Source organism: Cladophialophora carrionii (assembly GCF_000365165.1).
Source record: "Cladophialophora carrionii CBS 160.54 unplaced genomic scaffold supercont1.3, whole genome shotgun sequence".
In the NCBI taxonomy this organism is placed as follows: Eukaryota; Fungi; Ascomycota; class Eurotiomycetes; order Chaetothyriales; family Herpotrichiellaceae; genus Cladophialophora; species Cladophialophora carrionii.
In genome coordinates, this window is record NW_008481828.1 from 1,361,504 (window position 1) to 1,372,472 (window position 10,969).

General features: G+C 53.8%; 6 protein-coding genes across 6 annotated transcripts; 2 read left to right on the forward strand and 4 right to left on the reverse strand.

Moving 5' to 3' along the window:
- Positions 1-739: 739 nt before the first annotated feature.
- Positions 740-1,900, reverse strand: G647_03883 (uncharacterized protein; the record flags this gene model as incomplete). The annotated part of the gene is made up of 1 exon (XM_008728228.1): positions 740-1,900. One exon carries the CDS (start codon positions 1,898-1,900, stop codon positions 740-742), a length of 1,161 nt encoding a protein of 386 aa, XP_008726450.1.
- Positions 1,901-2,651: 751 nt separating this feature from the next.
- G647_03884 (acetate kinase) lies at positions 2,652-4,009 on the reverse strand (the record flags this gene model as incomplete). Its single annotated transcript, XM_008728229.1, has 3 exons — positions 2,652-3,513; positions 3,571-3,630; positions 3,678-4,009. The coding sequence occupies 3 exons, from the start codon at positions 4,007-4,009 to the stop codon at positions 2,652-2,654; spliced, it is 1,254 nt and encodes a 417-aa protein (XP_008726451.1).
- A 614-nt stretch (positions 4,010-4,623) lies between these two features.
- On the forward strand, positions 4,624-7,254 carry G647_03885 (uncharacterized protein; the record flags this gene model as incomplete). The annotated part of the gene is made up of 3 exons (XM_008728230.1): positions 4,624-6,738; positions 6,833-7,100; positions 7,190-7,254. The coding sequence occupies 3 exons, from the start codon at positions 4,624-4,626 to the stop codon at positions 7,252-7,254; spliced, it is 2,448 nt and encodes an 815-aa protein (XP_008726452.1).
- Positions 7,255-7,567: 313 nt separating this feature from the next.
- Positions 7,568-8,410, reverse strand: G647_03886 (uncharacterized protein; the record flags this gene model as incomplete). Its single annotated transcript, XM_008728231.1, has 1 exon — positions 7,568-8,410. One exon carries the CDS (start codon positions 8,408-8,410, stop codon positions 7,568-7,570), a length of 843 nt encoding a protein of 280 aa, XP_008726453.1.
- A 682-nt stretch (positions 8,411-9,092) lies between these two features.
- G647_03887 (uncharacterized protein) lies at positions 9,093-9,841 on the forward strand (the record flags this gene model as incomplete). The annotated part of the gene is made up of 4 exons (XM_008728232.1): positions 9,093-9,112; positions 9,164-9,391; positions 9,477-9,609; positions 9,692-9,841. 4 exons carry the CDS (start codon positions 9,093-9,095, stop codon positions 9,839-9,841), a joined length of 531 nt encoding a protein of 176 aa, XP_008726454.1.
- Positions 9,842-10,261: 420 nt separating this feature from the next.
- Positions 10,262-10,966, reverse strand: G647_03888 (uncharacterized protein; the record flags this gene model as incomplete). The annotated part of the gene is made up of 1 exon (XM_008728233.1): positions 10,262-10,966. One exon carries the CDS (start codon positions 10,964-10,966, stop codon positions 10,262-10,264), a length of 705 nt encoding a protein of 234 aa, XP_008726455.1.
- Between the last annotated feature and the right edge of the window lie 3 nt (positions 10,967-10,969).

Consider the following 10,969-nt stretch of genomic DNA (forward strand, 5'->3'; position numbering starts at 1 on the left):
CGCCGGATGACAATCACAACGAGAGAAAGACATCGAGCGAGAACCAACAGAATATGGCACTATACCCTGCTCTGGGTTTGTCAACCTCAACCAGACCGGCAGGTCATTTTTGGCGCTGGTCAAGTGATGGAGCGGGCGCTTAAGCACGACCGAGATTTGAAACATTGTTTTGTTGTTTCATTTAAGCGACAAAGCGGCCCAGATGTTCGCCACGCGCCGAGTCGCGAAGGCCAGAAATGTGTCTTCGAAACTTTCGAGAGGACTTCGCCTCCTCTACTGGCGGCGTAGTCATGTACTGATGCCCTGCGGCGCGATACGGCGCCCCTGCTTGCGTGGGAGACTGGGAGGATCGCAACCGGCTATCAGAAGATAACCAGACAAAGATTTGTGCGCGGGCCTGAACAAATAAGAGGTGCACAATTCAAACGCTGTGCCACGATGTCGGTGCCGCGGGGTTGGCCTTTCCATAAAATGGTTCACGCCAGATGAGGATGAATACGAGGTAAAGATCGAATCAAAGGCGGACTATGCGGAAGGTCACTTTGGCCAGAAGTCCGTTCAAATGACGCCCGCACGATTGGCCGGAGGTGTAGACGGATCTGATAGGAGCGTCGGCAGTCTTGATCTTGAATTGCTATCACAGCCGGTTGGATGTGATGGCGTAGGCTGCTTGCTGGTATAGAGAGGCAATACCATTACTGCGTACCCACTCCACAGCACCGCGGTTCTATGCCACATCTCAAAACCCGTGTCTTTCCGCCCAGTCCAATATCACATTATATGCGCCCGTGGCATTGTGGTGCAAGTTGATGCCATGTCCCACATTCGGCTGGATATACGTCTCAACGCTACTGCTGCCATTGAAGCCTTGGACCGCCACGCTGTCGGGTCCAAAGAGACCCGTGCAGTTACTCGCGCAGAAGATAAGATCCGACTGTGCAGCCACGTAAAGCACGGGGCCTGGAAAACTAGGCGCCGCAACGGGAAGAGTCGAGGCTGACAGAAACTCGCCCACGGTGAATGGGTATTTCGTCGCCTCGGCGCGGTCGAGCACTGCGGGGTCGAAGTAGGGATATTCGAGGAAGGAGAATTGGTTGCCGGATTTATCGGGCCAGGTCAGGAACCCGGATGAGTACCTGCTGGGAGGGAACCTTCTGGGTTGGTTCTGGTTCGCGAGACGGAAGGCCGTGTTGGCGATGAAGAAGGCCGTGTACTGGGAGAGCGCGGAGTAGCCCGTGAGGACGACGCCGTCTGAAAGACCAGGAGCAACAGCGGCGAGGCCGACGCTGAGTTCGCTGCCCCAACTGTGCCCTACGTGGATGACTTTCTGGGGCACGGGGACCTGCGAGACGTTTCCGGCGCGGACGAGTGTCGTGAGTCCGACGAGCACTGCGACTTCGACGAACCCTTGGATCTCTGTATAGGGGTCTGCGATTGTGGAGGGTTCGATACCAAGACGGTTGTAGGATAGCGTGCTGTAGCCGGCGCCCGTGGCGCTGTTGATGTACGAATACTGCGCATCGTTGCGCTTGGAGGGGAGATAAAAGTCCCAGTAGCTTCTGTTAAAGCCCAGACCGTGGGAGAGGATCTGCAGGGTTGATGCTCTCGGTCCGGGGGGGGATGGAGTGCAGTATTCTGCGCTGATGTTGAACGTCCTGGTCAAGGTGGTCAGGTTGACATCTGGAGTGGATGGTGTCCGAATCGTGAGTTGATTTGCCAATGATGTGGCAGCGTATTGATTGGGGAGTTCTGGAAAGGGAGGCACAATCACTGTCACGTTTGACACGGGCACTCTGACCATGAAGCTTGTGCATGTGTAGTTCTGCTTGGGAACAGCCTGGGCGCCTGCTACCGAAGCCGTAAGCAGCAGCGAGGAGACAAGAGACGCAGAGATACGCATGGTTGCTGGATCGAGGGCGTGTCCGTCCAGAAATTGTAGGAGTCGTAGCTTTTGCGAGGACGTACCTGTAGCGAGCCAGCTGAGGTTCTTAAATACTCATGAAGCCTCTTGCGATGCGGCACACAGCGTCTGTCTTGAAGCATAGCTAGCATAGTTCCAATGCCGCAGCTTTCGTTCTTCTCAGCTTCGCTACTATTCGCCAGCGAAAGCCCCGGATTACTTCCGGACCAGGCAGTCGATGAAGCTCCGGGACAAGTCATTGGCCACGTCCCGATCAGGATAACCCACGCAGTTCCAAATCACCACTCTGCTTCGACCTGGCGCTGCCTACATTAGTCAGGGAAAAGCCACAGCATGTAATTGCTGTCCGTATGTGGACGATACAAGCTGCTTTGTAACACAGTCACTTGCCGAGCATGAATAGGATGCAAGCGAGGGAATGACAAATCACGCCATGCATTCCCTGAAAGCTGGAAAAGGATCTGGGCGATACTGTGTAGGGTTTGTGAAGCCCAGCGACTTTCCCATGTGGCTCCAGTCATCGTCGCTGGTAACGCGTGCCCAGCGCATGGGCGCCGCCACCATAAGCAAGAGCTGAAGAGCAATGTTGAGTGTCCTTGACCGAAACTGTAAGGAATGTCAAATTATGTCTATGACCGTAGCTGGTCTATCGTGCAGTTGTCCGACCGAGGTTTCATTTCTTGTGGAGCATGCCTAAGACTGAATGTGCCATTTCGTGCTGCCGTGAATGTTAGTGGCGATCCTTCCATGGAAGTATTTGAGATTGACCTACATCTTCGTCCGTCTCCACGACCAACGTGCGAACCGCAGACTCGCCTTTGCCGATTTCAGTCACATCGTTACCGTCTGTACCCTTGTTGTTTTTCTCGTCATCAATGGTGAAACCGAGGCATGAGACCTTCTCGATCACCACTTGCCGCAAGTATGCACTTTTTTCGCCGATGCCGCCGGCGAAGACCAGAGCATCAACGCTGCCACCCAATTTGACATAGTAGTTGCCGACGTAGCCGACAATGCGGTCAATAAAGATATTAAAGGCCAGCTTATGGGTATCCGGAGCATCTGCAACTGCAATCTTGGAGAAGTCCGTCGTCCCGGTCAATGCTTTCCAGCCAGACTGCTTGTTCAGGATTTCTTCTGCAGTGGAAATGTGCAGATCCTTCGTGCTGCTCGGGCTCAACGCGCTGGCTTCCGACGTGTAATGGAAAACCAGGCTTGGGTCGATATCGCCTGAGCGGGAACCGCCCGGCAGTCCTGATACCGGCGTCAATCCCATTGTTGTGTCAATTGATTGTCCATTCTTGATCGCGCAGGCGGATGCTCCGCTCCCAAGATGAAGGGCAATGATGCTTGTGCCGGACTGCGGTTTGCCGAGGAAATCGGCCACCGTTCTCGTGATGTATTGATAGCTCAGCCCGTGGAAGCCGTACTTTCGTAGACCCTTCTCTTTTGCGATCTTCTGGTCGATGGCGTAAGCTTTGACGTAGTCAGGCATAGTATGGTGGAATCCCGAGTCAAAGCAGGCAACATTGATGACATTGGGTAGGTGGTCATGGCATGCTTTCATGAGACTGACTGCAGAAGCATTGTGTCTAGCGGTCGGTCAGCGTCCACGACCGCGCAGTGTCCTGGAGTGCGGTGGTACCTACAACGGCGCCAGATCCGACAACTTGTTGATCTTATCAAAAGTCTTCTTGGTGATGAACTGACTGGTATGTGTTAGCACCACCATCGCAGGATCTAAGGCGGCACTGACTTCTCTTCAAAGTTCCCACCCTGCACTACCCTATGTGCTGTGTAATCAATGTCATCTTTGCTGGAGACTTCCGGTATCTCGGAATCCGAGACGAAGGCGTTGAGAACATGCTCAAAGGCCTGTTTGTGGTCCGTGATCTCGCCGACCTCACTGGTGTCTTTGTAGCTGGCTCTGAGGTATTTTAGACGGGCGGGAGGGGAATTGATGGAAGATATTTCCGCGCTAGCGAGTCGCCGAAGATCTGGGCGGCCGGCTGCGGTTTGTTCCTCGACAAACAGGGTCGTCTTCAATGAAGAGCTTCCTGCGTTGATCGAAAGGATGACGGCCGACATTGTCGGATTGGAGGTTGGTATCACGCGTATCTAACAGTCCTGCGGTGTCTGGGTCAGGACTGGACGAGGAGCGAATCTTGGTCATTTGTAGAGGCTCGCAATGAGATCAGACCACCAATGCACATGCGCCTGGCGGACAACCTACTTCGTAACCTGACAGGAGACCTACACCTGGTGCGTATCCATCCAGGAACCAGCGGCACTCGAACAATGGCAGCTGCCACTTGCTGTGACGTCTATGAACCACAGCGCCGCCGGTGCCACCAGAGCGTACTGTGAAGGGAAAGTAAACCCAATTTCAATGCTGTGTGAAAGCTCTGTGAGAGATGATTGGAGATCAAGTTCCCAGATTCCGAGCTGCGACACGCAAACAGTTGCATCATGGTGGAATAAACAACCGAATTTCCGGCCAGATGAACTGATGATGAAGCATCAAGGCAGCATCAATTCACTTGATTGCTGCTTCACTTCTCCAGCTCTCATCGCCGTTTGCAGACCTCTAGGTGGTATTTCTTTCTTGTCTTTGCTGACTGTGCAGGAACTACCATTCTCGATCCCTAGCATTCACCAGTTGCCCCTGCGAGCGAATCGCGAGTATAAGCATCTCTTGCACTATGCCTGGCGAAGTGATTGATTCTCCCAACCCGCAGCCGCTGCCGTCCAACGTCCCCGATTACGTGTCTGACCTCCTGGTCAAGCTCGAGAAGCGACCTTTGCCTGACAACACCAACGATGTGGTCGCAAAATTTCGGCGCGCAGCCAACTACATTGCTGCTGCCATGATCTTTTTGCAGGACAATGTCTACCTTGAACGAGATCTCACGCATGAGGACATCAAGCCGAGATTGCTCGGTCATTGGGGAACATGTCCTGGTCTCACTCTGGTTTATTCTCACCTCAACCTCCTGATCACGAAGCATGACCTGGACATGCTCTACGTCGTCGGCCCAGGCCATGGAGCGCCTGGTATACTGGCAGCCTTGTGGCTCGAAGGCTCATTAGCCAAGTTCTACCCTCGTTACTCGCAAGACGCCAAAGGCCTACACAACCTTATCAGCGGTTTCAGTACCACTGGAGGCTTTCCCAGTCACATCAGTGCCGAAACACCAGGATCTATCCACGAAGGTGGAGAGCTCGGGTATGCTCTCAGTGTCAGTTTCGGCGCTGTAATGGACAACCCAGATTTGGTGGTGTGCTGCGTTGTCGGCGATGGCGAGTCAGAGACTGGGCCTACTGCGACCGCATGGCATAGCTACAAGTACATTGACCCTGCGGAATCCGGTGCTGTTCTGCCCATCGTTCACGTGAATGGTTTCAAGATTAGCGAGCGTACCATCTATGGCTGCATGGACAACAAGGAGTTGGCTGCCCTCTTCACAGGCTATGGATATCAACCACGAGTCGTGGACGACTTGGACGACATCGATGCAGACCTCTCTAACTCCATGGAGTGGGCTCTTGGGGAGATTAAACGAATCCAGAAAGCTGCCAGAGAAGGTAAGCCCATCACAAAACCTCGCTGGCCCGTGTTGATTCTACGCACTCCAAAAGGCTGGTCTGGTCCGAAGAAAGTACACGGTACAATCGTTGAAGGCTCCTACAAGGCGCACCAGGTTCCGCTGCCTCATGCGAAAACTGACGCAGAGGAACTCAAGCAACTTCAAGAATGGCTCGAATCCTACAAATCAAAGGAGCTTTTCAAGGAGAACGGCGATGTCATTGACGAGATCAAGTCAATCATACCGACAAACCCAGATCGACGGCTTGGTCAAAAGAAGGAGGTGTCCGGCGCTTATAGAAGACTCAAGCCTATCGACTGGAGGAAGTTCACAGTTGAGAAGGGCAGCTCTCAAAGTTCGATGAAAGCAGTCGGCAGACTGCTTGAGCAGATTGTCAAAGACAATCCTAAGACTTTTCGAATCTTCTCGCCAGATGAGTTCGAATCTAACAAGCTCGATGCTGTCCTCAGCTCCACCAACCGGAACTTTCAATGGGATCAGTTCTCTCGGGCGCAAGGCGGGCGACTCATCGAGGTCCTATCTGAGCACCAGTGTCAAGGCTGGATGCAGGGCTATACCCTGACGGGTCGAACTGCCCTGTTCCCCAGCTACGAAGCCTTTCTAGGTATCATTGATACCATGATGATACAGTATGCGAAGTTCGGCAAGATGTCTCGTGAGTCGGGGTGGCGAAGTGACATCTCCAGCATCAACTACCTCGAGACGTCAACCTGGACCAGACAAGAACACAACGGCTATTCGCACCAAAACCCTGGCTTCATTGGCGCCGTCTTGAACCTCAAGCCTAACGCCGCTCGGGTCTACCTTCCTCCAGATGCAAATACATTCCTCTCAACCATGGCTCATTGTCTACAATCGAAGAACTACGTCAACCTGATGGTGGGTTCTAAGCAGCCGTCTGCGGTCTTCCTATCCGCCGATGAAGCCGAAAATCACTGCCGAGCCGGCGCCTCGGTGTGGAAGTTCGCGTCCACAGACGACGGCCTGAATCCGGACATTGTCCTTGTTGGCATTGGCGCCGAATTGACCTTTGAGGTCATCGCCGCTGCAGACATACTCAGATCAGAGCTCCCAGACCTCCGTGTTCGTGTTGTCAATGTGACGGATCTGATGATCCTCGGGGCGTCTAGCAGCCATCCCCACGCTTTGACAGATGATGCATTCGACGCGCTGTTCACCGAAGACATCCCCATCCACTTCAACTACCACGTAAGTACATTGCCGGCTTCTAGCAACCTTCAAATCCACGCCCGAAATCGGCCCACGACTCCGGGTAACCTCGTTCGGCGCTAACTTCCCTCAGGGCTACGCGACTGAACTCAAAGGCCTCCTCTTCGGCCGACCCAACATGCAGCGTGTGACCATTGCATCCTATAACGAAGAAGGCAGTACAACCACGCCCTTCAATATGATGCTAGTGAACGGCACATCGAGGTATCACGTGGCAATCCAAGCGATCAAGGGTGCTGCGAAGAGGAACGAGAAAGTCAGATTGAGGCTGCATGAGTTGACGAGTGAGTTGACCGGGCGGATCAGTGAGGTCACGAAGTTCATACTGAAGGAGAAGACTGGTAAGTGGTATTGGGTGATGAATCCCTTGCAGAAGATGTGTCTTTCCAAGAGAATGCACGACTTGGCTAATTGGTTTGTGCCGGTCCAGATCCCGAGTTTCTCAACGAGGTCAAGAACTTTAAGATCGATACGGCCTCTATGAGCGAAGGTTGATTTCGACATTCTTCAGCAGGCCGTAGCGGTCAGCGCAAGAAAGCTGCCACCGCCATCATCGCCGGACAGGGATTAGACGACGCCTCATCGCAGCTACAGCTAATTAGTAGCTAAAGCTTGAGCTTGCACCTCTACGTCTACACCCATGATCCGCAACAAACAGACGTAAGGAAAAGCCAATGATAGAGGTGACGAACGTAATTCTGTCGGTCCCTCGTGGCGTTCTTCTAGTCGTATTCCATGCACGCAACAGCTCATCCAGATGAACCGCTTCAACATACATCCACGTAAACATACCGACAAGCACAGAGAATCACTCTTCCATCGCAACAACCAGCCCGTAAATCTCCTCCTTCAACGTCGACAAATCAACGCCGTGTGCACTCAAACCCTCGCTAAAGCCTCTACACTTCTCCTTGTAGCTCGCAAAGGGCGCGCCAAACGGATCAGTAAACTCGACCAGCAGCATCCACTTCGGCCCTTGCTCATCCGCGCCGCCACCACCACCAGCAATGGCAGTCTGGAAATTGACATTGTCGTACGACTTGGTCGAATTCCCACTCCGGGATGCCTCCTCATCGTGCTCAAGGAGATGCATCGCCAGAACACTGGGGAAGAACCCGAGTATCAGCTCCCAAGCCTCCGTAGCGAGGTATGTCCTCAGCGCTTCTCGCGCCTCGGACGACTGCGGGGCCTGGAACACTACGTGCGCGAGCGTGCCTCCGACTCCGCCGCGCTGACACTGCGAGAACTCGGCCCGCGAAACGGAAAGCAGGACATTACACGCCGAGCGGTTCATGCTCGCGAGCACGGGCATAAACTTCTGGGTCCCGGCCGTGGGATTGTTGAGCGCGTGCATGTACGGTGGAGACGTGAGCGTGGAGAGGGACGAAACTTCGTAAACCACCATGTAGTGCGAGTACGAGTGTGAGATCGCCGTCGTCTCGGCTTGATCGTCAGAGCTGTCCTTCGAGGTGTGGTAGTATCGTCGCGTGCGGTGAAAGCCTGGGATCGCCAGCCGTTCGGGGAGGTGTTCGTTTGTCCACCAATCGTTGAGCGCGCGTTCGTCGGGAATGCTGAGGTTTGATTGACGGCCCCAGATTATGAGGATTGCGGACCCGCGGAGGAGGGAGCGAGATGGGGTTGGCAAGGACATTGATGCGATCAAGCCTCCTTGTGGGAGGGGTGGACTTACAATGAATGCGAGGTCAAGGTACTGTGTATGTAAATTCACGGACGGACGACTTCCTGGGCGGCTCGGACTGGGACGGAGTGAGGCCGAAGAGGCTTTTATATACCCTCGTCTGTACCTGCAGAGGAGCTTACGCTTTCTTTACCCAGAGAGATTGCTTACCACGCTCTCCGCACGCTGAGGTTCTTGTCTCCGATTGTTCTCCACAGAGCCACCACCTGCTTGATCGGATAATCATAATCCAGAGCTGAAGGGAGAAGTCGAATGCACATGATACCGGCGGACAACGTACACATTCCGAGGCTTGTATTTGTTGAGGGCATGCAGCTGCTGCCAGATTCCATTATTGTTCCGTGATTTCTTGTACCGTTTCGCGGTCTCACATGAAGAATGAGAAAATGGGATGGAGTTGATTGGAGCTCAAGGAGGAACAGAGAAACCTCGAGGCAGCTAATTAAAGGAGACATTGACTTGAGGCCATCCCGGCATAACATTGATCCGATCCGTGATAGCTCCTTTGCCCTTGCCCTGAACCTCTCACTTGGCGTGAAGCTCCGCAGTCGACTTGACGAGTGTCCGCAACTTCACATTACACTCAATTGTCGGTCCAGCATAGTGGTGCCGTCGTCGTGTAGGGGTCGCAATCATGTCGAAACGCGAGGCCAGGTACCGTCTTCTTCCCTGCCCGAAAGCTCCCTAATTGACCCTCTCCTGCAGGTTCAGCACAGATGTGCTCATCGACACGACGCCTATGCCCGACCATATCCCCAAAGTCGAAGAAATCGGGGCCAGTTCAGCACCGCTACTCAGCGCAGCGTACTTCATTGGCGCAAGGTGTAAACCCTACAATGACGACTATATGCAGTGTAAGACCGAGTCATACGGACGAGGAGAGTTGGATTGCATGAAGGAAGGAAGGAAGGTTACGAGGTGTGCGGCGAGTGTGTCAGTATACCCCTGCTGCTTCAGCATGTGGAGGGAGAAAGGCTGTTTGAGGGGTGCTTGCTAATGGGTTGTTTGGGTGCCGTAGGCTGGCCGATATCAATAAATCCTGCCTGGACGAGTTTCGAGCACATTGGACCTGCCTGGAAAACAACAACCACCAGTTATGGCAGTGTCGACGGCCGGAAAGGGTTCTGAACAAATGTGTTTTCCAGAAGATTGTACGTGTTCGGTTTGCACGGTTCCCGACTCGTTCACTGAAGTCAATGAGGACGGTACACTCTTGCTGACACGGCAACACAGGGCCTAGAGAAGACGATTCCCGACACACCGAAAGGACAGACACCAATCCACCTTCGAGACAAGCAGCTATATGCAGACTATCCTACAGTGGTCATGCCATGGGAGAAGGATGTGGGTATTCGAAAGAAGGATGCCAGTCAGCCGCAATAAGTGGTGAGCATCCATGCCTGCTGCGTGAAGGTGCTCCAACGCATGATACTGGCGGTCCGTTCTGTTGCCCACAAAAGATTACGAGAGTGGTCGAAGGTCCGTCCACATCTGTACATATGTAGCATTCGCCTCGATGCTGAGGCGAAGGCGTCACGAATGAAGGCTGACTCTGCTCTTCGCGAATCGTAGTCATGTCGTCACCTCCGTTCTCGTGGTCTCGATTACCCGTAGGGACTATCTGTATCAAGGCCTCGGCCACCCACGAGTGGAAGCAGGGCTGCCTCCAGCTGGGTACTGGCGGTCCTCAATGGATGGTTGATGCTCGAAGACCTGGCCAGTACTGGCTTTGGTAGCGGAAAACCACGTCAGCCTTTCTCATACCCGAGGTTTCCACTCTCGCAGTGGCATCCGCATGCTCCATCAGTCCTCTGTCTGGGTTGCCGCAGAGACGTCTCCCTCGTCCTCGGCCTGTGGAGTCGGGCACGCATCTTCCTCATTCTCGCTCTCCTCATCATCATATCCGATCTCCTCGGCTGTCTTGCTGCCTCCAACCATAGCCTTCAACCTCTCCGTCCACTCATTGATATTGTCGTATGGACCCTTCTCTAGCTTCGAAAACCATTCCGTGAACGGAACGCCCTCAAGATATCGCGCGGGCTTTCCTCCCCGAGACTTGACGGCCGCGTTGAGCTGGACAGTAAGTGCACCCATAGCATGGAGGCGTTCTGGCGTCATGGAGGCAAGGGTCTCGGCGCGTCGTTTGGCTAGTCGGTCGTTCTCTCGGTAAGCTGCGTCTATCGCGCTCCTATAGGAACCACCAAGCGCAGGCGGCGCGATTCCAACATCATCCAAGTTGATTCTTTCTTCTGGCGCTAATCCCCTCGGCGCTTTTGGTCTCTTCGGAGCTGAGATTGTGGCGGGGATGCAGTGAGCATTGTGTTCTTCGATGTGCGCTGTAGTGCAACCTGTGCCTTGACAGTTGATGAGTTTCTTGCCGTGCTTGCAAGCCCTAGGTACCGTTATGGCTTCGCCGCACTTCAGGCAGGGGATCGTGGTTGGCGGGCGAGGGTTCTCTTCCTGGTTTTTCTTTGCTTTGTTGTTGCGGGCTTTCCTCTTAGGTGCCATGAC